This window comes from Oncorhynchus mykiss, chromosome 8 (genome assembly GCF_057628025.1).
Source record: "Oncorhynchus mykiss isolate SJ-2025 chromosome 8, ASM5762802v1, whole genome shotgun sequence".
NCBI lineage: Eukaryota > Metazoa > Chordata > Actinopteri > Salmoniformes > Salmonidae > Oncorhynchus > Oncorhynchus mykiss.
Window position 1 is genome coordinate 21251081 of NC_143029.1, and position 26972 is coordinate 21278052.

The following is a 26972-nucleotide window of genomic DNA, read 5'->3' on the forward strand; positions in this document are numbered from 1 at the left end:
ATGAGTGTTTGCAAGTTATCAGTGCAGACGGCCGTTGATGTGAGTGGTTGTAACGTAACAAAATGTGGAAAAGTGAAGGGGTCTGAATACTCTCCAAATGCAGTGTATAAAAAACAGTGAAATCATGTTTTTGACTGCACTGGGCCTTTTAATTCTTGATTGTTGATACCAAAACATCAAAGCTTGTTACTTAAAAGTAAACATTTGAGGTGGATCAGGTAATCAATCAGGCTATTTGATCTGTGATCTTCCAGTTCACCCAGAGGTTCCTGGCTAAAGAGCTGCCATTGTTACAGGAGGCAGAGACATGCCCTGGTGTGAACGGGGCCTTCATCTTTGTGTGTCGGCAGATGTACAATACATCTGAAGGACTGCAGGTGCTCAGGCCCTATGGCCTGCTTGAGTGCATCGCTGCAGCCTTGAAAAAGGTAGTGTCTTCACTCTACCAAAAAGGGAGCAATATTTCCATCATATTACAGTTAAACTAAAGTACTTTGTTTTGTTGTGAGTTTGGCAATACAAATTGCAATACAAATTGCAGTTATGGGCAGTTCTTTTAAATCAGACCCAGTAACTCAAAGCATCTGTTCATTGGCTTTGTCGTCAGTAAAAAATAAATATATGCTACGTGGGGGGAAAATATATGCAGTGGGGGAAAAAGTATAAAATGTTCATACTTGAGTAAAAGTAAAGATACCTTAATAGAAAATGACTCAAGTACAAGTTAAAGTCACCTAGTAAAGTCTTACTTAAGTAAAAGTTTAAAAAAGTATTTAGTTTTAATCAAAAGTATATGTAGTTGCTAAAATATACTTAAGTATCAAAAGTAGAAGTATAAATAATTTCAAATTCCTTATATTAAGCAAACCAAACGGCACAATTTTCTTGTCTTTTAAATTTACAGATAGCCAGGGGAACACTCCAACAAAACATTTGTGTTTAGTGAGTCCTTCAGATCAGATGCAGTAGGGATGACCAGGAATTTTATCTTTAAGTGTGTGAATTAGAACATTTTCCTGTCCTGCTAAGCATTCAAAATGTAATGAGTACTTTTGGGTGTCAGGGAAAATGTATGGAGTAGAAAGTACATTATTTTCTTTAGGAATGTAGTGGAGTAAAAGTAAAAGTTGCCAAAAATATAAATATTGAAGTACAGATACCCTAAAAAACTACTTAAGTAGTACTTTAAAGTATTTTTACTTAAGTACTTTACACCACTGTATACTACTATATCAAGTTATCGACCAATACAATGTTACATTAGCAAGACATGTTGGAAAGGAATATTTTAGGGTACGTTTATTGGCAGTTTTACTATTTTGATTACTTTTTGCCAGCTAGCACTTATGATATGCTGTTGGCTATCATGAACCATCGTCTATGCCTTTATCAATATTTATTTTTTATTTCACCTTTATTTAACCAGGGAGGCTAGTTGAGAACAAGTTCTCATTTACAACTGCGAAGGCAATAAATAGGCCATGGTGGCAAAGTAATTACAATATACCAATTAAACACTGGAGTGATAGATGTGCAGAAGATGAATGTGCAAGTAGAGATACTGGGGTGCAAAGGAGCAAGATAAATAAATAAATACAGTATGGGGATGAGGTAGTTGGATGGGCTATTTACAGATCGGCTATGTACAGGTGCAGTGATCTGTGAGCTGCTCTGACAGCTGGTGCTTAAAGCTAGTGAGGGAGATATGAGTTTCCAGCTTCAGTGATTTTTGCAGTTCGTTCCAGTCATTGGCAGCAGAGAACTGATATGAATTCAATGTAATCCTTAACCTAAGTTCACATATCAAACTCCACCCTACTAGTCTTCTCTCAAACATGTGAATTAAACATTAACTATTTCATTGGGTGTAGAAAAACATCTGAGCAATCCACTTCCTTTTACATGAGTCGCCCTTCAAAAATATTTAGAATAATATTTTGAGAGTTTACCAAAAAACAAACTTTATGATGGATAGGCTGTGTTTTGTTGATCCCAAGCCCCAATCATCCATGGTCTCACTTCTCAATTAGAGCTTCTCAACTGCCCTTGCAATTCCCAGAACAACAGTTTATCTTCACAAACCAAACATCATGAATGTTTGAACATAAGCATCCCACTAGGTACAGCACGTCATTTCAACGTGGATAATTGGGTAATATTTGGTTGAGATGTTGGTCAATTATTAGACCTCAGGATAAGACCCAGATGCAGACAGTTCGAAGTAACAAAAGTTTATTTCAAAAACTGGGCAGGCAAAAGACCGGTCAAGGGCAGACAGAGGTCAGTAATCCAGAGCAGAGTCCAAAATGTACAGAACAACAGGCAGGCCCAGGGTCAGGGCAGGCAGAGGTCAGTAATCCAGGGCAGTGTCACAAGGTACAGAACGGCAGACAGGCAGAATGGTAAAAACCGGGAAAACTAGAAAACAGGAGTACGGGAAAACCGCTGGTAGGCTTGACAAGACAAACTGGCAACAGACAAGCAGAGAACACCGGTATAAATACACAGGGGATGGGGCAGATGGGCGACACCTGGAGGGGGGTGGAGACAAGCACAAAGACAGGTGAAACAGATCAGGGTGTGACATCAATGAGATGAAAACCTGTGTTCAATTTCTCCCACTCAAAATGAGGAACAAGTTAGTTGAATTCGTAATGTGTTATCACTATGCTTTCAAACATCTAAAGCACAACCAAATTCCAATGTAACAACAATGTCAGATGTTTGGATTAGTTACCTAAAAGTCACCTAAAAGCGTTATCACTGTGATTTCAGCCATTTAGAAGGACAGCAAGGTTCAAATGGGAATACAAAGATACTTTGTTTATTTCTACAACAGATGAATGTGTTATCACTGTGCTTCATCTAATGGCAGAACCAAATTACTTGGATTACAGTTGAAATTAGATGAAAAGTACATGGTGCAAGTGATCAATGCCGTTCGTGATCCTGCACAGATTATTACAGCAATTGTGAAGATCTCCACAGACCTGCGACGACCTATGTATTCTATCTTCAACATGCACGCTTTGTATGATTACATAAGAAGTGTATATTTACAGTAACCTCACAATGTGGTCATGGATGTTTACCTCATGTTAAGGTTGAATTGAATGTTACATTAGTTTGTAAAATGGCCTTATCTGTAGGCTGTTTACTGGATTACAAAGGAATATTGATTTGTGTTTGGTTGTCAACGCAACCAAATATCAGCATTTGAAGGAGATTTTTCAATCTGTGCCACTGGTTGAGATGAAGGCGTGATTCCAACATATACATTATTAGTAATTAAAGCCAGATGGAACTATCCAAGCAGAAGATATCTCCTTCAAATGGTGATATTTGGTTGCATTGACAACGGAATACACTTTTAATTCAACCTGAGCTTGAAACCCTAGGTCTATTGTATTGTCTATTCTTTGTTGAACCCTGTGTTGAATTGAAACAGTAGCTGTTGATGACTTTAGTATAATTGATGATACATGAGTGATAAAGTATGGATACATTTGAGCAGCTCTGTTAAACTTACCCTTTGGAATGAGTTTGATTGCCACGGTTTTCTGTATGTGAAGGAGATTCGGACCAAAATGCGGCGTGTAGATTGCGATCCATGTTTATTAAATTGAAGCAACACGAATCTAACTACAAACACTACAAAATAATAAACGTAACGAAAACCGAAACAGCCTAATACTGGTGTACATAAACACAGAACAAGGACACTAAGGACAATCACCCACCACAACAGGACCAAGCGGCGTGGTAACGGGCAACAGCAGCGAAAGGAGGAATGGACATGGGAGGACGTTATGGACAGCAGGAGAATGGACTATACTACTTGGGAGGAGATAGACAGGTGGGCGGTCGACCCAGGGAGAGTGCCGGAGCCCGCCTGGGATTCGATGGAGCAGTGCGCGGAAGGTTATCGTAGAATGGAGTTGGCGAAGCAAGCACGGCGGCGCGGAAGGAAGCCCGAGAGTCAGCCCCAAAAATGCATTGGGGGGGGGGGGGCTCACAGGGAGTATGGCTACGCCAGGTAGGAGACCTGCGCAAACTTCCTGTGCTTACCGGGGGGCTAGAGAGACCGGGCAGGCACCGTGTTATGCTGTGGTGGTGCATAGCCTGGTGCGGTACATTCCAGCTCCTCGTATCGGCCGGGCTAGAGTGAGCGTTGAGCCAAGTGCCATGAAGCCGGCTCTACGCATCTGGTCCCCAGTGCGTCTCCTTGGACCGGCTTACATGGCACCAGCCTTGCGCTCGGTGTCTCCGGTTCGCCTGCATAGCCCAGTGCGGGCTATTCCACCTCGCCGCACTGGCAGGGCGACCGAGAGCATTCAACCAGGTAAGGTTGGGCAGGCTCGGTGCTCAAGAGCTCCAGTGCGCCTGCACGGTCCGGTCTATCCAGTACCACCTCCACACCCCAGCCCTCCGGTAGCAGCTCCCGGCACCAGGCTTCCTGTGCGTGTTCTCGGCCCAGTACCACCAGTGCCAGCACCACGCATCAGGCCTACAGTGCGCCTTGCCTGTCCAGCGCTGTCAGAGCCTTCCTCCTCTCCAGCGCTGCCGGAGTCTCCCGCCTGTTTAGCGCTGCCAGAGCCTTCCACCTCTACAGCGCTGCCGGAGTCTCCCGCCTGTTCAGAACTGCCAGTCTGCAAGGAGCTGCCAGTCTGCATAGAGCTGACAGTCTGCATAGAGCTGCCAGTCTGCATGGAGCTGCCAGTCTGCATGGAGCTGCCAGTCTGCATTGAGCTGCCAGTCTGCATTGAGCTGCCAGTCCGCAAGGAGCTGCCAGTCCGCAAGGAGCTGCCAGTCTGCAAGGAGCCGCCAGAGCTGCCAGTCTGCAGGATGCCGCCAAAGCTGCCAGTCTGCAAGGAGCCGCCAGAGCTGCCAGTCTGCAAGGAGCCGCCAGAGCTGCCAGTCTGCATGGAGCAGCCAGAGCAGCCAGTCAGCATGGAGCAGCCAGGGCTGCCAGTCAGCATGGAGCAGCCAGGGCCGCCAGACAGCATGGAGCAGCCAGGGCCGCCAGTCAGCATGGAGCAGCCAGGGCCGCCTGTCAGCATGGAGCAGCCAGGGCCGCCAGTCAGCATGGAGCAGCCAGAGCAGTCAGTCAGCATGGAGCAGCCAGAGCTGCCAGTCAGCATGGAGCAGCCAGTCAGCATGGAACAGCCAGAGCAGCCAGTCAGCATGGAGCAGCCAGAACTGCCAGTCAGCCAGACTCTTCCACATCTGCCAGTCAACCAGACTCTTCCAGATCTGCCAGTCAACCAGACTCTTCCAGATCTGCCAGTCAACCAGACTCTTCCAGATCTGCCAGTCAACCAGACTCTTCCAGATCTGCCAGTCAGCCAGACTCTTCCAGATCTGCCAGTCAGCCAGACTCTTCCAGATCTGCCAGTCAACCAGACTCTTCCAGATCTGCCAGTCAACCAGACTCTTCCAGATCTGCCAGTCAACCAGACTCTTCCAGATCCGCCAGTCAACCAGACTCTTCCTCTCAGTGCTGAGCTTCCTCTCAGTGCTGAGCTTCCTCTCAGTGCTGAGCTTCCTCTCAGTGCTGAGCTACCCCTCAGTCCCGAGCTACCTCTGTCCCGAGCTGTCCCTCTGTCCCGAGCTGCCCCTCTGTCCCGAGCTGTCATTAAGGAGGGTAACCTATCTAGGGACGCTAAAGAGGTGGACTAAGACTATTATGGAGTGGGGTCCACGTCCAGCGCCAGAGCCGCCACCGCGGAGAGATGCCCACCCACACCCTCCCCTATAGGTTTAGGTTGTGCGTCCGGAGTCCGCACCTTGGGGGGGGGGGGGGGGGGGGGTACTGTCACGTTCTGACCATCGTTCGTGTGTGTTTTCCTTGTTTTAGTGTTGGTCAGGACGTGAGCTGGGTGGACATTCTATGTTGGATGTCTTGTTTGTCTATTTCTATATCTGGCCTGATATGGTTCTCAATCAGAGGCAGGTGTTAGTCATTGTCTCTGATTGGGAACCATATTTAGGTAGCCTGGGTTTCACTGTGTGTTTGTGGGTGATTGTCCTTAGTGTCCTTGTTCTGTGTTTATGTACACCACGTTTATTATTTTGTAGTGTTTGTAGTTAGATTCGTGTTGCTTCAATTTAATAAACATGGATCGCAATCTACACGCCGCATTTTGGTCCGACTCTCCTTCACACCTAGAAAACCGTTACATTGATAGCAACATTGAATATATTTAGTTATTAAGAGCTCTCTCAATGTCATTTTCATAATAGCACATTGGTAATAGTCAGTGGCAATTCTAAAAGCTAAACAGGGCTTGGTTAAAACCCTGCTGCCAAGGCTATTGTTTTCTTCTTCTGATAGTGGATATAACATTTAAGATCTGACATTTTCAAGGTACGAACTCAACATATTTTATACAAGGTTTGTCTGTTAAAATTTGGTTACCATGATGACATAATCCTGTGGTTGAAATTTCACCCTCAAAACGACAGTTAATTACTTAAAAAATATATATATATTTTCCATGTAGATTCCAAATCACAATACGTTTACAAATGACTTTAAAACAACATTGATTTAACCTGTTTGTGCCCAGTGGGATATTGTCCAAGTTCATTATTATGTGAGGGATGTAGTGTGTCAGGCAGGCAATGGAGGAGAACAGAAGAGAACTTTCTCCACTCTGCTAATAACTAATCCCTGTGAGCCCTGTGCTCCTATGGAGGAAGGTAGAAAGGCTGGAGGAATGAGATTCAGAGCCCCTAATATTACTGCTGAACTCCTCATTATTGCTGTTCAGTGTACGAGTTCAGGGGAGAATTACAAAGGCTCACTCTGAAGTTCTTTTCCCCCTATCATAGATGAGCTCCCTGTCAGAAAGAGATCCCACCCCGGTTCCCAGAGCCATCCTTTCTACATCCTCTCAGGAGCTGGAGAATATGTTCGTTTTGTTAGTGTCTCCCTCTGTAGGCAAAGGGTGCTTGTGGATCTATGATAATGATGTTGTGGTTTTATTTTCAGTCACCCTTCTGGCATGTTGTTAATTAAGAAGGATAAATAAGATGGGGAAATAATGAGGTTTCCCGTTATACTTTCCTTCTGCTGTCAATCCACACAGAGTGGTTTGAGAGGAGACTTTCCTGAACCTGAACCTTCTGAACTTTTCTGCCACTCCGAAAGGCCTGCTGCTCCTCCAGCATTCTCCAGTTTCACCAAGAAACTACAGGTATTATTACCATGTTATAGTCAACTCTTATTGCTTACTGGTGATGTGCATTGAGAATCAACACCGTGGTAGGGATGAATAGGCAAAATTAAGTCTACTTCTGTACTTAGTATTTATGACGCCCAGCTATGTACTGTATGTATATCATAATACACTATTACACTGAATGAGATTTATTAGTCTCTCATTAAGTACCCTTACTGCCCAGTGTATGCATCTTATACTGAAAACCTGGGCAGAAATCCCTGCTGCTTTAAATGACTAGAATTGTTTACATGCGCTTTTAATTACCCCCCTTGTTTTGCATACATTTTTCTCCGTATTCTAATTAAACTAATCTATTTTTTTTGTTTTGTAATTAATTAAGGATCTTTACACATTAAATCAATCAGTGTTTACATTTTCTAAATGTTTTAAATCTTCCATTTCAGCTTGTAGTCCTATTTTTTTGTAAATGCCCATTACTTTGATTAATCCACGATAGTGGTGAAATGTGCTTGGAATATTGTTTTACTTGTATCTTCATTTTCTATCAATTGTTTGAGCTAGAGATTTACATAAAGTCAATTAACATAAATATATTTATACACTTGAGTGCCATTTCAATATCCCAGAGTATAGAATAATGCCTCTGGCCTAACTAATGTGTTCCCATTTTAATAATAAACAAATATACTGCACACAAAGAATGAGGAATCACACACACACACACTTGATTATGCAAGATAGTAAATTGCTTTTGGCTAATAACAATCATGGCCTACTTTTAATCAGTTATCACACTTTCCTCCAGGCAAGACCATGTGACAAGTTTGGCTACGGTGTGATGGTGACACAGGTAGCAGCAACAACCCCTGGTGTGGTGGCATTACACAGCTCAGGTACTAGCTACTACATGACAGTACTGATAGCAGTTTGAAAATACAATTATTGCACATTACACATGAATTACAGCTCAGTATGTTCTGGCAGTTTTCGTGCAGGCCTTAGTGGTGGAGCTGTGGTCGGTTCTGGAGTGTGGGAGAGAGGATGTGAGGGTCGTTCACCCCAAGTCCACCCGAATGGACTTCATTGACAGCAGCTGTGTGAAGGTAAAATATCTTCTCAGTTTTTTACAGTTCTGTGTGCTTCCACACTCATGGTTTCCTTATGATACCTCCTGAGGACAATCAGCAGGACAACTCGGCCTTGACATACACAGTCAGCCTTCCTTATGAGGTCAGAGAGGACTTACTACAGAGACCAATAGAGTGCTCAAAACTGGATGAATGGCTGATCTGAGTTGGCAGATGTCAGTGAGCAGTGCTCTGATTGAAGTTGGTGTTATGAGTATTGCCCTTGTGTTAGCTCTGCATGGTGGATGGTTAAAGGCTGTGTGTGAATGGTAGGTCTATACCAAGAATGGGCAACATACTGCCAATTCAATCTGGTTTGGGAAATTATTATTTGGGGATAAAAAACACCTCAGGCCACTCTTGAACGTCTAAAACTAGATACAAAAAGTATATAGAAATTCTAATGGACCTGCAGTATACGTTTTCAAATAACTGTCCTTTTTCTGGACTGCAAATTTATTTGGGCTAACAAATCCGTCCGTGAAATTGTGAAATCCCGGTGTGGCCCTCGAGATAAAATGATTGCCTAGCCCTGGTCTATACCATATTCAGACAAGATAGGAACCAGCCCAGCCATAGATAAAAACGACAGACACCAGACCTGCAAGAATGACAATGTGGGTTTTTAGATCTGTTTTGGTATGATTTATTCCCTAAATTAAATAACGGTGTCTGCCAGATAAATATCCTAGCTCTTGTTTTCTCATGTTTTATTTAAATCCAGTCTTTTGTATTCACTAATCTACAGGAAGTAATCTACTCATGTATTCACAGTTTGTATTTGTTTTGATTATGGATCCCCATTAGCTGCTGCCAAAGTAGCAGCTACTCTTCCTGGGTTCCATCAAAACTAAGGCAGTTTATACAATTTTAAAAACATTACAATACATTCACAGATCTTACAATATACTGTGTGCCCTCAGGCCCCTACTCCACGACTACCACATATCTACAGTACTAAATCCATGTGTATGTATAGTAGAGATTGACATGCATATTATTAATATTAGCTCTCTGTGTACATCCAAGGGCCAGCCGTGCTGCCCTGTTCTGAGCCAATTGCAATTTTCCTAAGTCCTTACAGGCCCAATTTTCCTAGGGCCTGTAGGACCTGTCTTGTTGATAGTGTTGTTAAGAAGGCAGAGCATCGCTTTATTATAGACAGACTTCTCCCCATCTTAGCTATTACTGCATCAATATGTTTTGACTATGACAGTTTACAATCTAAGGTTACTCCAACAGTTTAGTCATCTCAACTTGCTCAATTTCCACATAATTTATTACAAGATTTAGTTGAGGTTTAGGGTTTAGTGAGTGTTTTGTTCCAAATACAATGTTTTTAGTTTTAGAAATATTTAGGGCTAACTTATTCCTTGCCACCCACTCTGAAACTAACTGCAGCTCTTTGTTGAGTGTTGCAATCATTTCAGTCACGGTAGTAGCTGACGTGTATAGTGTTGAGTCATCCGCATACAAAAACACTGGCTTTACTCAAAGTCAGTGGCATGTTGTTAGTAAAAATGTAAAAAAGCAAGGGGCCTAAACAGCTACCCTGGGGAATTTCTGATTCTAACTGGATTATATTTGAGAGACTTCCATTAAAGGACACCCTCTGTGTTCTGTTAGACAAGTAACTCTTTATCCACATTATAGCAGGGGGGGTAAAGCCATAACACATATGTTTTTCCAGCAGCAGACTATGATCGACAATGTCAAAAGCTGCACTGAAGTCTAACAGTTGGTGTTCTGTGCATCACTTTGAGTGTGATCTATCAATATGTCAGTCCTCTGATACCCCTACAGCAATACACACTGTCTGTAGCAGATATGAATGTAATTGTCATCCTTTTGTTGAGAAGAAGTAGGTTATTTGCATGCAGAATAAATCTCTAGAGACTGATTGATTAAATTTCTATAGTCCGAATTCCTTATTCCCCCACTCAAAATCATTTTTAAGCCATTTGAATTGATAGAATGTGTTTCAGACATAAGGAAATGGATGGCTGCAAACTTTCTACTTTTAAACTCGGACAAAACAGAGATGCTTGTTCTAGGTCCCAAGAAACAAAGAGATCTTCTGTTGAATCTGACAATTAATCTTGATGGTTGTACAGTTGTCTCAAATAAAACTGTGAAGGACCTCAGCGTTACTCTGGACCCTGATCTCTCTTTTGACGAACATATCAAGACTGTTTCAAGGACAGCTTTTTTCCCATTTACGTAACATTGCATAAATCTGACATTTTCTGTCAAAAAATGATGCAGAAAAATTAATCCATGCTTTTGTCACTTCTAGGTTAGACTACTGCAATGCTCTACTTTACGGCTACCCGGATAAAGCACTAAATAAAGTTCAGTTAGTGCTTAATACGACTGCTAGAATCCTGACTAGAACCAAAAAAATGTATCATATTACTCCAGTGCTAGCCTCCCTACACTGGCTTCCTGTTAAGGCAAGGGCTGATTTCAAGGTTTTACTGCTAACCTACAAAGCATTACATGGGCTTGCTCCTACCTATCTTTCCGATTTGGTCCTGCCGTACATACCTACACGTACGCTACGGTCACAAGACGCAGGCCTCCTAATTGTCCCTAGAATTTCTAAGCAAACAGCTGGAGGCAGGGCTTTCTCATATAGAGCTCCATTTTTATGGAATGGTCTGCCTACCCATGTGAGAGACGGAGACTCGGTCTCAACCTTCAAGTCTTTATTGAAGACTCATCTCTTCAGTAGGTCCTATGATTGAGTGTAGTCTGGCCCAGGAGTGTGAAGGTGAACGGAAAGGCACTGGAGCAACGAACCGCCCTTGCTGTCTCTGCCTGGCCGGTTCCCCTCTCTCCACTGGGATTCTCTGCCTCTAACCCTATTACAGAGGCTGAGTCACTGGCTTACTGGTGCTCTTCCATGCCGTCCCTAGGAGGGGTGCGTCACTTGAGTGGGTTGAGTCACTGACGTGGTCTTCCTGTCTGGGTTGGCGCCCCGCCCTTGGGTTGTGCCGTGGCGGAGAACTTTGTGGGCTATACTCGGCCTTGTCTCAGGGTGGTAAGTTGGTGGTTGAAGATATCCCTCTAGTGGTGTGGGGGCTGTGCTTTGGCAAAGTGGGTGGGGTTATATCCTTCCTGTTTGGCCCTGTCCGGGGGTATCATCAGATGGGGCCACAGTGTCTCCTGACCCCTCCTGTCTCAGCCTCCAGTATTTATGCTGCAGTAGTTTGTGTTGGGGGGCTAGGGTCAGTCTGTTATATCTGGAGTATTTCTCCTGTCTTATCCGGTGTCCTTTGTGAATTTAAGTATGCTCTCTCTTTCTCTCTTTCTTTCTTTCTTTCTCTCTCTCGGAGGACCTGAGCACTAGGACCATGCCTCAGGACTACCTGGCATGATGACTCCTTGTTGTCCCCAGTCCACCTGGCCGTGCTGCTGCTCCAGTTTCAACTGTTCTGCCTGCGGCTATGGAACCCTGACTTGTTCACTGTGATTACTATTATTTGAACAAGCTGGTCATTTATGAACATTTGAACATCTTGGCCATGTTCTGTTATAATCTCTTTTTCCAACGTGCTTCTACACCTGCATTGCTTGCTGTTTTGGGTTTTAGGCTAGGTTTCTGTACAGCACTTTGACCTATCAGCTGAGGGCTATATAAATACATTTGATTTGATAGAATGTAGGAAAGAAACAAAAACAATTGCTGCACCCAGACCTTGTCATAAAACCAAACTAATGTAATCTTGACCTTCGCTTTTCAGAACAATAAAATTATGTCTGACTGATTTGCCCTGACCCCTCCTGCTCCCCAGTCGTTCCTGTCCATGGTCAACCTGCTGTCCCCCCCCCCCCCCCCCCATGCTGTGTGGGAGCTCTTGGGACAGCAGTCTCTGCCCAATAAGGCTGAGTACAACCTAAGGGAGATGCGCATCTCCCCCACAGTGAGTCTTGACCTCAACACTGACCCTCACACACTACGAGGAGAATGCTTGACTTGTCATACACTTGTATGACTCTTAGGTTGGATACGGTTTCACATCAGTTTGTTCAGAGGATGCTCCCCATAAATAACATAGGTTGTTTAAAATATTTGAAAATGTGAAAGAGAAGAATGTTTAGTTGAGATTATGCAGCCAATATGAAAGATAAGGTGTGGTTGCAGTCCCAGGTTCTACCATAGGAGGGCATACTTACACTGTGTGCAAAAAGGACGTGTGCTTCTACAGACAGCCAAATCAATAACTACTGCACGTTATCAGTATTTAGGTAAGAATTCATTATCTACCTTTCACATCATCACAATCTTTCCATCCTTTTCACTGTTTTGTTCCTCTTTGCCACAGGATTTGATTGATAGGCTGATTGCCGTGAATTCAATGTGAAAATTCATTCACTGTTCAGCTATGAGCAATCTCACACGTTTGGCCTGAGTTAAGATGAATTCTGTTCTCCGATCTTCCTTTCAGAATGAATGGGGAGCAGGAGCACAAAGGCACAGCAGTGCATACATTGTGTGGTTTACCATCTGATTAGCCTGTTGTGTCGCATTCATACATCCTTCACCCATTGATCAATATGAGATTGACTCTTTGCTTTATGCTATGTTTAAACCACATGGACTGCCTGATATAATAATTCCGCTATATGAAAAGAGCTATTCTCAGAATTGAGTCGTGTCTATTTTATTTTTCTTTGAAAAGCATTCTTAGTTGAATTAAGTATTGCTGTACTGAGTCCCTCTTTTAGACACAGAGAAGACTCATTAATATAACACTAATGCATTTACAACAGATAAGACCCCACCATGGCTATTAAAGCTACCATAAAGGTAGCGATTTTTTCATTCTTAACATGATTTGATGTGAACGTTTATTTAGCTTATATTGCTCACTTATTTTTGGTTCACTAAACCTCTTCGGAGAATACTTTTGGAAAGGGCAATGTATTCCACACACACTCCAAACAAACACTAACTTGCCTCAGTGTAAACACAGCTGGTGCTTTCACTTTAACTAAACCACACTTCCAGTGGTTATAGACATGTCACTGGATGGCCTCTGCCTCTCTCTTGTCTCTCTGGGGAGAGGTCATCATTACTGAGCCACTGTCCTTTCTCACGTCCTCATTTCACCCAAAAACTGTCAAAGCTGTCAGTGTGTCGCTGGAGTGGCTGGCGGGACATCACAGGAAGAAGGACCGGCTTGAGTGGGTGTTAGCTCACAGTTTGTTATGGGTTTCTCTGCACTGATGTCCCGAAGTGAACACAACAGCTACATCTTCAAAAGAACTGTAGACTCTAGAGACAGTTCATTCCGGCTGAAACTAGTTGAAACCATAAAGGTTAGATTTTGATCTGGTAAACAGTGAAGGATGAGGTGGAAAATGGACAGCCTTCAGAACTCACAATGCCATTCTGTCTTCCAGTGGACATCAAATTGAATGACTGAAGGTGCCCATGACACTGGGGGCGTGATGACAGTTCACAGCATCACAGAAATGAATAATTTTGCTTTGACAGGATGCTCCATCAGGGCAACAATTCGCACCTCTCCTTGCTTAACCAGATCACATTTCCATCTTCATGTCAAAGTCAAAGGGAATCCTTAGCGATGGCCACCTCAGTCAAAGGGAGCGCAAGTCAGTGTTGGTGTCTCGCGGAGGTTGGCGCGGTGGCGGAGACTGCAGATGAAAGAGCCTGAGCTACACTCTCTTTGGAGAGACCTGCTCAGCTCCACCATATATGCTAAATAGATCAATTAAGAGGCTGTTGTTTTGGAGGAGGAAGGCTTCCTGTTGACAAAACCATGCGGCTGTGTAATTTTCTTGAGCGGTTTTATTCCGTTTTCATTTCAGCAGCACGTTGGCTCCCAGTTGTCATGCTTAAAGTAATGATAATGAATTGCCCTCATTCTGCACTCCTAATCAGAGCCTTCTAATGGTATGAACAAATATGGAGCTCCTCACTCCCTGAATGCAGGACGAACATGTGTAATGTTTACTGGCTCCTGACTGGCTTCTACGGAATCTTTCACTTATAGTTAATGATTAGAATAGTTTAATTATTTCTGTTCTAGGACTGGTATTTTTTCCTGTTTACAATAACTTGCATTCCTGCAGTTTGGTGTCTGTGTTGAAACAATGCTATCTTGAATTGCTTCCAGGTGTCCCAAGATTGCTTTGGTCCCAGCTGTGCACATTTTGGTTGATTACAACTTCAGTATGTTGTGTTGCTGCCCAAACCCTATAAAATGGGCTTGTGTTACTGTCACAGCAAAGAGACAAGGCTGATATGAACAGACTGCTCTGTAGTAAATCCCATCATTATTAGCCATTAGGGAGGGAAATATCTGTCACTTAACAATGACACGCAGGGTTGTCCTGTTTTACTGCTCACTTCCACCTGCCTGTTTTATGTCACCGTTGTTATGTCCCCGTCACATCCCGCCTGCATCCGCTTTCATGATGTATTACTCTCAACTGCTGCGTTAATGTTGAAATCTATTTCCACAATTCAGTTAGAGATTCTTTCTCCCTATTATGCAAAGCACTCTGGCTTGGCCCTCTGTGGAGTCTGCTGATATACAAGGCAATAAGGCAGGCGAGCGGAAACGAATAATAACTTTTATAAGACCTGGGAAAAAATACAACATACCGTCCATTACAGGTCTGAAGGCAGTAGGCAGCTAGACCCAATGGGTTTTCAGAGCAAGCACTCTAAATCAAATGGTTAACTCATTTTATAAGTCTGTACGATCTGTAATTGTATGTCCTTGAGAAGTGACATTTGTTTATCTATGTATTTTCATGTACTTTCAGATTACTAAGTGTGTGATGCTGCAACCTAGACTCCCTCCTGCATCTGAAGTCACAGTACAACATTTACGACATGTTGTTGCAATGTCAGAAGGACAACATCACCGATACATTGTCTGGTGAAGTGTATTTGAAAAGCTGTTTGTTTTCCTGTGCCTCATAATGTTATGACAGGCTGTGGTTCCACCGGTAGTCTAATCACGACAAAATGAGAAATTGATCATTTGCCTTGTCACAGTAAAATGAAATAAAGCGTAAACAAAAGGCCATTTCCAAAAGTGTCTTTTGAATGCCTCCATAATGGATATTGTGACTGGTCATGAATTGAAATGCTGTGAATTGTCTGGTCATGAAATAAATGTGCCTGCATGCACGGCAGTTTTGTTTATGAATTAGAGATCACCTAATTTCTCCTCCCATTTTTGTATCCCCTTTCCCATCTTCATCATTGATGGTCTGTTGAGAGGAACCACATCCTGGTGCGTATGAGTGCAATTGGAGGACTATCGGAGAGGAGACTTCCCCCTAGGGCCCTCCAGAAGGTCAGTTATCTTCTACTCACACCCCTTGGCTTAACGTAAAGAAGAGGAAGTCCTGAAACTAGTTGCAGGTGTATAAAATCAAGCACACAGCCATGCGATCTTCATAGACAAACATTGGGAGTAGAACGGCCTTACTGAAGAGCTCAGTGACTTTCAACGTGGCACCGTCATAGGATGCCACCTTTCCTACAAGTCAGTTCGTCAAATTTATGCCCTGCTAGAGCTGCCCCGGTCAACTGTAAGTGCTGTTATTGTGAAGTGGAAATGTCTAGGAGCAACAACGACTCAGCCATGAAGTAGATCACACAAGCTCACAGAATGGTAAAAAGCGTTTGTCCTCGGTTGCAACACTCACTACTGAGTTCCAAACTGCCTCTGGAAGCCACTTCAGCAATATAACTGTTCGTCAGGAGCTTTATGAAATGGGATTCTATGGCCGTGCAGCCGCACACAAGCCTAAGATCACCGTGTGCGATGTCAAGTGTCGGCTGACTGCGAGCCAGGCCTAATCGCCTAACATCAGTGCCCGACCTCACTAATGCTCTTGTGGCTGAATGGAAGCAAGTCCCCTCAACAATGTTCCAACATCTACTGGAAAGCCTTCCCAGAAGAGTGGAGGCTGTTATAGCAGCAAAGGGGGGACCAACTCCTTATTAATGCCCATGATTTTGGAATGAGATGTTTGACAAGCAGGTGTCCAGATACTTTTGGTTATGTAGTGTATTTCTGCATGACTATGGTAAGGGTATTAGTTATGCAGCAATAATCTTCCGATAGGTGAATCAAGATTTTGTTGTTTGAAGTTCTCATATGAAGGGTTTGGGTGAGCATGTCTGTCATTAGCTGTGGAGTTGGGGGCAAGGACAGGGTCTCTTGAACAATGCTGTTCATTCAGCCACAAGATCTCCACCTGGTGCCAAGGATCCTCCCCTGGTTAATTAATGCTTTAAAACCTTTCCTTTCATTACAGTTCTGCTTTGCCTGTCGTGTAAATATATAAACGTGGGCTATTCAAAGCACTCAATACAAACAATACCCCCTTAATCAGTAGAGGCCTTGAAAAAAAAGAAATTTTGAAATGTAATGCCTGAATGGGAACATCAAGCATTAGTTGACATTAGAGATTAAGGCTAGAGAGGCTAATTGAAATTCTAAACAAATGTCTGTGAGGTGAGGTGGTACTTTAGATTCAGACACAATGTCAATGTTGTTTAAAAGGTCAGGGTTTCTGAAATAAAAGATGGCTCTGATTGCATAATAGAGGCTATAGGCTCTCCTGAAAGTAAAGTAGGATATGAATGATTGCATTTGGTAGTCAGTGAGTGAGTGATGTCTTTTGGTTTTGTCTGTAGACTCTGAGATAAGTGCCTTCCTGGCCTCCACCAAGGACACAGAGAAGGATGGGAGCTGGATGGATACCTGTAGAAGACAATACTGTAAAGTCATGACCACCAAGTCCAACATTGTCTCAGCAAATGGGGGTGATATATTATGATGTTATGTAGATAAAAACATTTTTAAAGATATTACTGGTCAGGTTATTACTGGTCAGGTCACATGGTCAGAGCGAAAAAAAAATGATTTTGAATAGTTTATCAATAAAACCTGGGAATCCATGTTTCAATGTTCTTGCCATTCCAATATGCTACAATCCACAATGTATTTGAGAATTATAGCGCTGTTGGGTTATAACTCATCTGTTTTATATTCAAACTACAGACAGGGACCAGAGTTTGTTAACATTTGATAGTCCATTACATTCCCATGAATAAATGGATGATACATTTGTCAGTGGATGAAATGATAGGCCCATATTGGGTTTGCTGCTAGACTACTATATAATGAAGAACCAATATCTTTCTGCCTACAACTGCAAATGTATAGATGATCACTTTGCCTGGGTAACAGTAAATGACGGTAAAGATGACTAATTTACCCACATAAGATTTTAATTTACTGTAACATGTACTGTACTGTTGCACTCTCTGAGGGTGTTTATGTCATTGATTGGTTGCTATTCATGTCATTGTGTGTTCAATTGCTTCCTCTGAATGTCACTTCAAAGAGTTCCATTCTGAGTTATTGGTTGTGAAGGGATTGCGGTGTACAGAGTAAGAGACTTCCTGATTGCTTATTTCATTCAGAGACAAATAAGCACCCAGGACGAAGGCTTTTGATGTATCTTAGAAATAAGAAAAAATGTCTACACAGAGCTTCCTTTCGTTATATAATAGATAAACAAGATGCTTGATTACCTTACTATTCTCCCTGCTGTGTGTATAATAAAGGCAGCACAATTTGTACTTGCCTGATGTAGCATTGAAGATAAATGGCTTTACCAAGGCCTCTGTGATGTTCCTAAAACCCACTGTGTGTTTCCTGTCTCCGCCCCAGTCCTGGCTGATTTACTGTGTGTTTCCTGTCTCTGCCCCAGTCTCTGCCCCTTCCTGTCTCTGCCCCGGATTTACTGTGTGTTTCCTGTCTCTGCCCCAGTCCTGGCTGATCCACTGTGTGTTTCCTGTCTCCGCCCCAGTCCTAGCTGATTTACTGTGTGTTTCCTGTCTCCGCCCCAGTCCTGGCTGATCCACTGTGTTTCCTGTCTCCTCACCAGTCCTGGCTGATCTACTGTGTGTTTCCTGTCTCCTCACCAGTCCTGGCTGATCTACTGGAGAAGGCACCTTTCTGCTTTGCTGTCAGAGCATTTCTTCCCCCCTGCAAAATACAAAGGATAGGGTGAGCTGAGGAGCTTACTGTCTCCCTCCCAGCCCCTCAGGGTCTACCTGGGCCTAGTGGGCGAGAGAGAGAGAGAGAGACTGTCTGCCATGGGGCGTGTCTGTGGAACATAGAGGAAAGACAGGCCTGGCAGGAACATGCTGCAGCCCTATGACGTCGACATGCTTCCATACCATGTCAGAAAACGATCTCCCTCTGACCTTTACATTTAATTGATGTGGAAAGGTGTGTGTCCTGCGCCGGGCCCTTTTATCTTGTAAAGGAATGACAATGGAGATATTACCCTGACAGCCACTCACAGTCTCCCACCCAAAGTGCCTTACTGAAATGTCGGTAGACCTCCCAGTCCTTCATGCAGACTTCTTGTTCATTATTCATAAACTGCTTAAAAATTCATCACATCTTAAATTTGTATGAATTTTGTCTTGACGTTATTCCAGTGGTGACACTTTTATTAATTACAAGTAAAGAGCAAATGATAGAACAAACGCTTCCATCCCCGTCACTTTCACAGCTTTGTTATCTATAATTAACTGTGTTTTAATTAGTGATGAGTCGCTCATCTGTGTGGACATCTAATGACAGGACAAATCAGCATCCACCACTTAAATAGAACCAAACCTTTTAAATGCAACTCAAATATTGTTATTTTCCCCAGTGTTATAATCATTTTGCATGTATTATTTATCTTGTACAAAGTGCTCCATCATGACATCTGGCTGTTTGTCCAGAAATCCAAAGGCAGGTTATTTACTGTTCAGTGGAGGCCTCACTCAGGAAAATTGTAAGCGCATTCTCTCCATCTCATCACTAGTTACAGTATTTAACTTTCCCTTGAAGCTCAAAGGATCCTCAGTGCCTTGGTGCTCTTTCATCCGAACTGGCCTCATAATGCTATCAACACACACTAATGTTTCCAGGGTCCACCGAGACCTCAATGTTGCCCATTATTTATTGATGGGAGCTTGCTTCAGTAACTTCAGTCCAGTCAATGATGGTCTGGCATTTTTAAGGCATTGGTGTTGATTTTAAAATCTTTGTTTTCATGTTTTTGTGGAGCTTAGTTTTATGGTTCCCTGAAACCTAAAGGCTAATAGCATACCATTATAACCTGTGAGACCCCTTCCCTTATGTGTGTTCCTTTATGTGTTCCTGTACAATTCTGTTAGTCAATGTGAAATAATACATGGTTGACTTGGTAACATACTGCAGGTGTAGAGGTCAGTCCGTGTTTAATTGAGACCTGTAGGTGTTTTAGTCCTGACGTCTGGATCAATACCATATATGTTCAGAATGTATTCTTTCCCCGCTTCGCTTGCTTAACTCAGGCCAAACGAACACTGGAGTCTCTGTGTGAGATATGCTCATCAGAACGGAGCTGTACTCTTGGGCTGTAGCTCACAATGGACGGTGAATCATAGAGAAAGGGAAAAAAACTCTCCATCTCCCCCTCAGTCACACACGCTCCCATGCCCTGTTTTCTCCTTTCCTCTGTCAAGTTATTCCTCTCACAAAATGGTCCATCAGGGGAGCAGCTGTCATAGACAGTGTGGTTTGACTCTCTTTCCCTCTCTTGTCATGGCTTGTGATTGACATCAACAATAGGCTCAGAGATTTGCTCAAGTTCAGGGGCTGCCATTGTGCGGAGCAGAGCCATTTTCTGGAGCCTTAACCCTGTGAGCTCCTCCACATCTCTCCCAGGCATTTCTCACAGGCTCATCTATCAAGAGGCAACAATGGCAGACAGGAGAGAGAAGTCATTCATCTCCATTAGATTGTAATTGCAATCAGGAAGTGGGGTTCGCTGACATTAATACGGAGGGGAGAGTAGTTTCCACAGAACTGCAGCAGTCAGTCTGGGTTTACTTCACTCTCATCAAGGTCATTTTCTCAATTAAAGCATGCATTGGTTTCTATGATGAATACAGATCTCTCGTCTGATCGTTTCTGCAGTGTATCACATAGAGGTGTGATTAGGGTTCGTGTCATTTCGCCAGATGAACGAGCTTTGGCAAAGCCACGTTCTCTTTGCTTTGCCGCAGTCATTGAATTTAAATTTTTATTCATGGCTGGGGAGCACGATTGTGTAAACCCCTGGTAATTTCCCATCCCTTTATTGCCTTGTTTTATAGCATCGGAGAGCGGCGTAAAGGCTGGCAGCCTGTCATCTGTGGACCAGCTGGGGATTCAGACCTCTCTCAGGTACGCCGTCTGCATCCTCAAAGTCTAACTGAACCTTGCAGCTTTGTTTCAATCCCCCCAGTAAGCACCAGCCATTTTCTCAGAGAGGGTACTCAGCGACCAATAAACATAACTAAAATGATTACAGAATTATACGGTGATCAGCGGTATTACAGAGACATTCTAGAACAATAATTCAACTTTCTATGAACTCCTTTAAGATAGGTCATACTGTCTTTGGGCAATATGCTAATGAACAGAAGAGCATTAAAACAAGGCTCATTTGTGCTAATTATATCCTTCCATTTTCCCTAATTCTTCTGATTGCACACCTCATAATTTGTTGAATAAATGAGTCAAAGTGTGATCTAGAATCCTGAATATTTTCTAACGTACTTTGTGATGTCTTTGTGGCATCGGCCACCATAAGATCAGTAGAGCCCTGTCGAATTTGTGTCAGTTTGTGTTTGTTTGTAGGTATGGGAGATATCTGAAGTTATTGAGTAATGAATTCGAGCAGGACCTTTGTCTTTTGGTGAAGCTTTACCAAGAGCTCCTCTCTCAACAGAGAGCTAAACTCACATCGGAGCGTTGTATCCTTATCAGCTATCTATGTTTGACACCCGCACGAATCACAAAGGGACTGACTTAGCCTCCACAGACAATTCCAGGGTCAGTAAAGTGATAACTCTATTATTCTCCCTCAGAAGTAGAAGAGATATGTCTTTTTTCAAGGACTCATCATGAACACTCAGGCTTTTAGAAACTGACCTTTTCCTTAACAGAGTGACACCTGTAGTTCTGCCGAGACTCCTCTCTTTATTCCCTGGTAAGAACCTCTCATGGTTATGCTCTGTTTTAAATTCTGATTCATACTTCTCTGTTTAGCATCATGACTGGCCGCTTCCACTCCCCTGTAGTACGTGCCTGTCAATCACATTGAGAAGGCCCACTGGGTCCAGCCTCAGCCCCCTCAATCTGTAACCCCTCTCTCCTGCTGCCTACTGAGACTGACCTGTGGTGAGCTAGGTACGATGCTGTGGTTGTTGTAGTGGACCTCTCCCTAACATTAGAGGGGGGGGGGGGGGGGGGCAGTCAGACAGGCCCAGATGTTGCACTTTGTTAGAGCTTCTCCTTGACACCCGCCACCAGACACTCTGCAGGGAGCCTAACCCTGCCACGACTGGTTTGACTCATGGCTGGAGAAATGGAAAGAGAGATAATTTTCTGCATGTTTTTTCAAAAAGATAGATTTAGAGTTAGATAGACTTGGATTTTTTGGCAAGGACATATGCAGGATACTACCCTCCACAACATAACCTTCACTCCAAATCAAAACTCCAAACCTACAACCTGATTTTTGACAAAATTACCTGGAAAGATCCCTACAACCAAAGATTCCTATTTCCAAGCTACACAGCATATACTCTGGCAAACAAGCAACATAAACCTGAAACACCATCCAATCTGGAACTGAGTGAGTAATGTTTAGTCTGAAGCTATTTTGAGAGCCAAGAAGAAAAATGCATTACAATTATATATTTTACTTTATAAGGACTGAATGCTAAGTTAAGGCTACCGAGCTTGCTACGACAGAACAGATACAACTTCAATTAGCACTGAGGTCTGAAGTGAGAGGTGTCAAATCCTTTGAGCCCAAAAATGTCAGGAGATTCTCACAGCCTACCCCACCTAAATCCAGAGGCCTTTGAAGCCCCCTCCTGCTGTTCAGAGACCATCCCCTGGCATTTTCTGCTTGTTGCCATCTAATGCACATTCAAATGTCATAAATCAACACTGCAGAGCTCTCCTTGTCCTCTGCCGTGCCCTGATTGTATTACTGCTGATGGTATCTGGAAATGTACATGTGCACCCTGGCCCATCTAGTGTTGCTAACCCCAATTTTGACTTGTTCTCTGATATCAGCTTCACTGATTTCTGCTCTCGTAAAAGCCTGATTTCTGCACATTAATACTAGAAGTTTATTACCTAAAATGGATCAGTTCAGATGTGTTGGTCATTACTGAGATGTGGTTGAGGAAGGGTGTTTTGAACCCTGATGTTAACCTTTCTGGTTATAACCTTTTTCTGCTAAACAGATCTTTCAAAGGTGGTGGGTATAGCAATCTTTACCAAGGAAAACCTTCCGTTCTCGGTTGTCTTCACCAAGTCTGTCCCCAAACAATTTGATTTGCTGGTTTTACGCATTAAACTTTCAAATAGCTATTTTTTGACTGTTGCTGGGTGTTATCGTCCTCCATCTGCACCGGCCTGTACCGTACCTGCCCTAAGCTCTCTCCTGGCCCCTTACACTAAGTCTGAATTTGTCCTGCTAGGTGACATAAACAGGGACATGCTTAAACCTCCTGACCAAGTCCTAAAGCAAGGGGACTCCCTAAATCTTTCTCAGATTATTACCAATCCCACAAAGTATGACTCCAAACACCCAGCAAAGGCTACTTGATGTCTCCTTGATGTTATTCTCACAAATAATCCTGATATGTATCAGTCTGGGGTTTTCTGTAACGACCTTAGTGATCACTGTTTTACAGCCTGTGTTCGTAATGGCTGCTCAGTGAAGTGACCTGTCCTGAATTGTAAGGGTGCTCTCGAGCGGCTAGATATTCTTTACCATTCGGCCATCAGATTTGCTACCAATGCTCCTTATAGGACACATCATTGCACTCTATACTCCTCTGTAAACTGGTCATCACTGTCATACCCTTCGCAAGACCCACTGGTTGCTGCTTATTTATAAAACCCTCTTAGGCCTCACTCCCCCCTATCTGAGATATCTACTGGAGCCCTCATCCTCCACATACAACACCCGTTCTGCCAGTCACGTTCTGTTAAAGGTCCCCAAAGCGCACACATCCCTGGGTCGCTCCTCTTTTCAGTTCGCTGCAGCTAGCGACTGGAACGAACTGCAACAAACACTCAAACTGGACAGTTTTATCTCCATCTCTCATTCAAAGACTCAATCATGGACACTCTTACAGACAGTTGTGGCTGCTTCGCGTGATGTATTGTTGTCTCTACCTTCTTGCCCTTTGTGCTGTTGCCCAATAATGTTTGTACCATGTTTTGTGCTGCTACCATGTTGTGCTACTGCCATGTTGTGTTGCTACCATGTTGTTGTCATGTTGTGTTGCTACCATGCTGCATTGTCATGTGTTGCTGCCATGCTATGTTGTCTTAGGTCTCTCTTTATGTAGTGTTGTGGTGTCGCCCTTGTCGTGGATGTGTGTTTTGTCCTATATTTTATTTTTTATTCCCAGCCCCCGTCCCCGATGGAGGCCTTTTGGTAGGCCGTCATTGTAAATAACAATTTGTTCTTAACTGACTTGCCTAGTTGAATAAGAAATTACAACCCTGCTCACATCGGCCTTCCTCTGGCCTGCTAGGCTCCACGGATCGATGAGTCCAGCAGCCCACCCCTCGCTCTCCCAGGAAGGGACTGAATACCAAGAGGCCTCCAGTCTGACGAATAGAACTTAGTTGTCTCTGCTGTCTCTCCTCTGTCTCTCTCTGCCTCCCATTTGCATGCAGCTTAAGGAGTAATCAAGAAAGAGGATGTGAAAAGTATGTAAGGAGATAAACATTTCTTTCATTTGGTGGGACCTTCTACTGAATCCTGCTGCAATTGGATTATTATGAAATACTGTCGTTTGTATGGCTGTGCATTGGTAAGATGAGTTGCATTTTAATACTAAATATTCTCGCCCCAATTTATGCAACATGAGCCAAATCATACACGTTTTGAGTTATGTTATCGTTTGTATCTTTGCAGACTAGGGATTCTTAATGCCTCATGTTTTCTTGATGGAAATGGTGAATATGATGAGATTATGGTGGCATAGTCATTACCATTGTCCCCATAAAATGTGGAAACGGCAATCTCTCTCTGCAGATGCTGGTGAATACTCTGAAGTTAATAGAGTTTCAGGGGTAAGAATATGTCTTGAAAATGGTAATGCTACCGTGGACTAGTTTACACAAATGATTATAGTTCTTCATAGCTCTGCCATCCGAGCAGCAGTGCATGCAAATCAGGATGTATGCAGACAGATGGGAGTATGCACACCATGTTGCCAATGAAGGAGAATTTCTAAACAGCGGTGGAAGAAATCCTCTGTAAATTTGATGCGATTGATCCTGTCAATACCTCAGAAAACAGGGACAAGTAATTAAGTAGTAGTAGCAAATTGACTGTGTTCCCAGTGAACATACACACACACACACATACTGCATTCTTCGAACGCATTCAGGCTCTGACAATTCTGTTGTTTTGAGGGAAATGAGGAGTGAAAATCAGACAAAGCAGCTGTCTGTCTGAATTTTCACAGGTTTAAGTTAAAGTTCTCTGCTCTGTACATGTTTTATTTCATTTGCCTTTTAGGTTCACCTCCACATGGAGATTGCTGAGTCTGGCATCTATCCAGTCTACTTATGTATAACACACTATGTAGAGATGCTGCTGAAGCCTGAAATGCCACTGGTCTTCTCTACCTTCAGGATGTCCGGTTTTAGCCCCTCCCAGGTACAATATCACCCTATGTCCTTTCACTTTCCACTGTTTTCACAGGATTCAGGATGTCCGGTTTTAGCCCCTCCCAGGTACAATATCACCCTATGTCCTTTCACTTTCCACTGTTTTCACAGGATTCAGGATGTCCGGTTTTAGCCCCTCCCAGGTACAATATCACCCTATGTCCTTTCACTTTCCACTGTTTTCACAGGATTCAGGATGTCCGGTTTTAGCCCCTCCCAGGTACAATATCACCCTATGTCCTTTCACTTTCCACTGTTTTCACAGGATTATATTATAATCAAATGGATACCCGTAATTACTATTTTGACCTTGGTTTCAACCATTGAAATGGAATAGAAATTATTTTTCATGAAACAGTGTAATACGTTTTCTACAAGGTCACAGCCACACATATTCTCTATAAAGAAGCTCAGAACTGAGGTTGCAGAATCCCTCTGCTGTTCGGCTTGCTACACTTGATTCCCTTGACGTAAACGTTCATGTCCGAACAAAGAGTTCACCTTGAAAGTCTTATTTTTGATCTCATCTTCTTTTGGCTCAGTGTTCCAGGCCGACTGTCATCTCGTATGTGTCAACAGGGACTGAGTATCTTAAAGCTAAAGAGTTTACAATATAGATTTAAAGTCCTTGGGTGCAAACTATTGCATCCACCTTCCCAATCACACCTCTATATATCAATCCAGTATGTTCTTGCCATGAATGAAATTATGACATAATACGTTTTGATAACATGACAAAGCAGGAATCACTAATGAAACTGACCTTCAGGTGAGGTCCCCTCCATCAGGAATGGCAATATATTATTGTGCACCTGCAGCTATGCCACATCATCTGGGGTTGCTAGGAGAGATATTCAGAGACTGTAAACATCACAGGCAGCTGGTGGCACCTTAATTCAGGAGGACAGGCTCATAGTAATGGCTGTAATGGAATAAATTGAATGGTCTCAACACATCAAACACAAGGTTTCCTTGATTCAATTCACTTAATTCCAGTCATTACTATGAGCCATCCTCCCTTCACCAGCCTCCTGTGGTAAACATACAGAGTAAATTGCAGTGTGGAGTGAGTGGGTGGAGGAGCTAGCAGAACAGTCTGGGACTGGCCTTAGCTCTGTCTGACTGAATAGTTCAAGTTGAATGTCACTTCTTTCCCTTCAAAATACTGTTATTGAGAAGACCTTGAAAAGACAGTTAGAAAGACCTATAAAGGGTGTCAAGTGTACTGTTGACTTTAAGGATGAATCTGTTCTTACAAAAACAAATTAGAAGTTGTCATTGTTTTAATTTAGGCAAGATAGGAGCTTGATCACAATACATTATGCATTGAAAATAATGATTGTCCTCTGTGTGGTTCAGTATCTTGGGTAGAGAAACAAGACAGTTAATTATGGTTAGAGTCAAGCTCTCCAGTTAATTTTGTAGCGCCAGTAGGTAAAGCACATGATAGACGTCATACAACCACTCAGCATGCTCCACAACACCACTGTCTCAAAGACTCAGTACTTATTTCTCCAAGTCATGTGGATTGGATTAAAACATTCATAACCCTTAATATCATCCCTTCATCTGTGTCATTTTCTGGTTTACATTCTTAATGTGGGTAGGTGTTTTTCCAGATGTGTCTGCACTGGCCGTGCCAGTGTTTCTGGAACTACCTGGACTGGTCTGAGATCTGCCACTACGTGTCCACCTGTGTGGTGATGCGGCTGACCTACCAGGTGTACATGTGTGTGGCCGTGCTGGAACACCTGCAGCACACGCAGACCCAGGACCTTCGGGTCTTCCTTAAGGTGAGTCTGGCTGGCTGTCAGTCACACTACCTGCGGCACCGCAAAGCCCTGACACACTGA

At 43.2% G+C, this 26972-nt stretch overlaps 1 protein-coding gene across 1 annotated transcript; it reads left to right on the forward strand.

Annotated features, from left to right (window-relative positions):
- On the forward strand, positions 1-26972 carry LOC149981448 (protein broad-minded-like). The gene is made up of 13 exons (XM_090183040.1): positions 1-39; positions 255-428; positions 6835-6939; positions 7092-7199; positions 7993-8080; positions 8172-8290; positions 12112-12240; positions 13890-13959; positions 17007-17135; positions 20520-20589; positions 21457-21487; positions 24968-25108; positions 26727-26972. The coding sequence occupies exons 1-13, from the start codon at positions 1-3 to the stop codon at positions 26970-26972; spliced, it is 1449 nt and encodes a 482-aa protein (XP_090039166.1).

Excerpts from the sequence above, each read along its gene's own strand:
- LOC149981448 (XM_090183040.1), top strand. The coding sequence starts at position 1 with ATGAGTGTTTGCAAGTTATCAGTGCAGACGGCCGTTGAT. Across the intron at positions 429-6,834 it reads TCGCTGCAGCCTTGAAAAAG|ATGAGCTCCCTGTCAGAAAG; the intron begins GTAGTGTCTTCA and ends CCCCTATCATAG. Across the intron at positions 7,200-7,992 it reads GTTTCACCAAGAAACTACAG|GCAAGACCATGTGACAAGTT; the intron begins GTATTATTACCA and ends ACTTTCCTCCAG.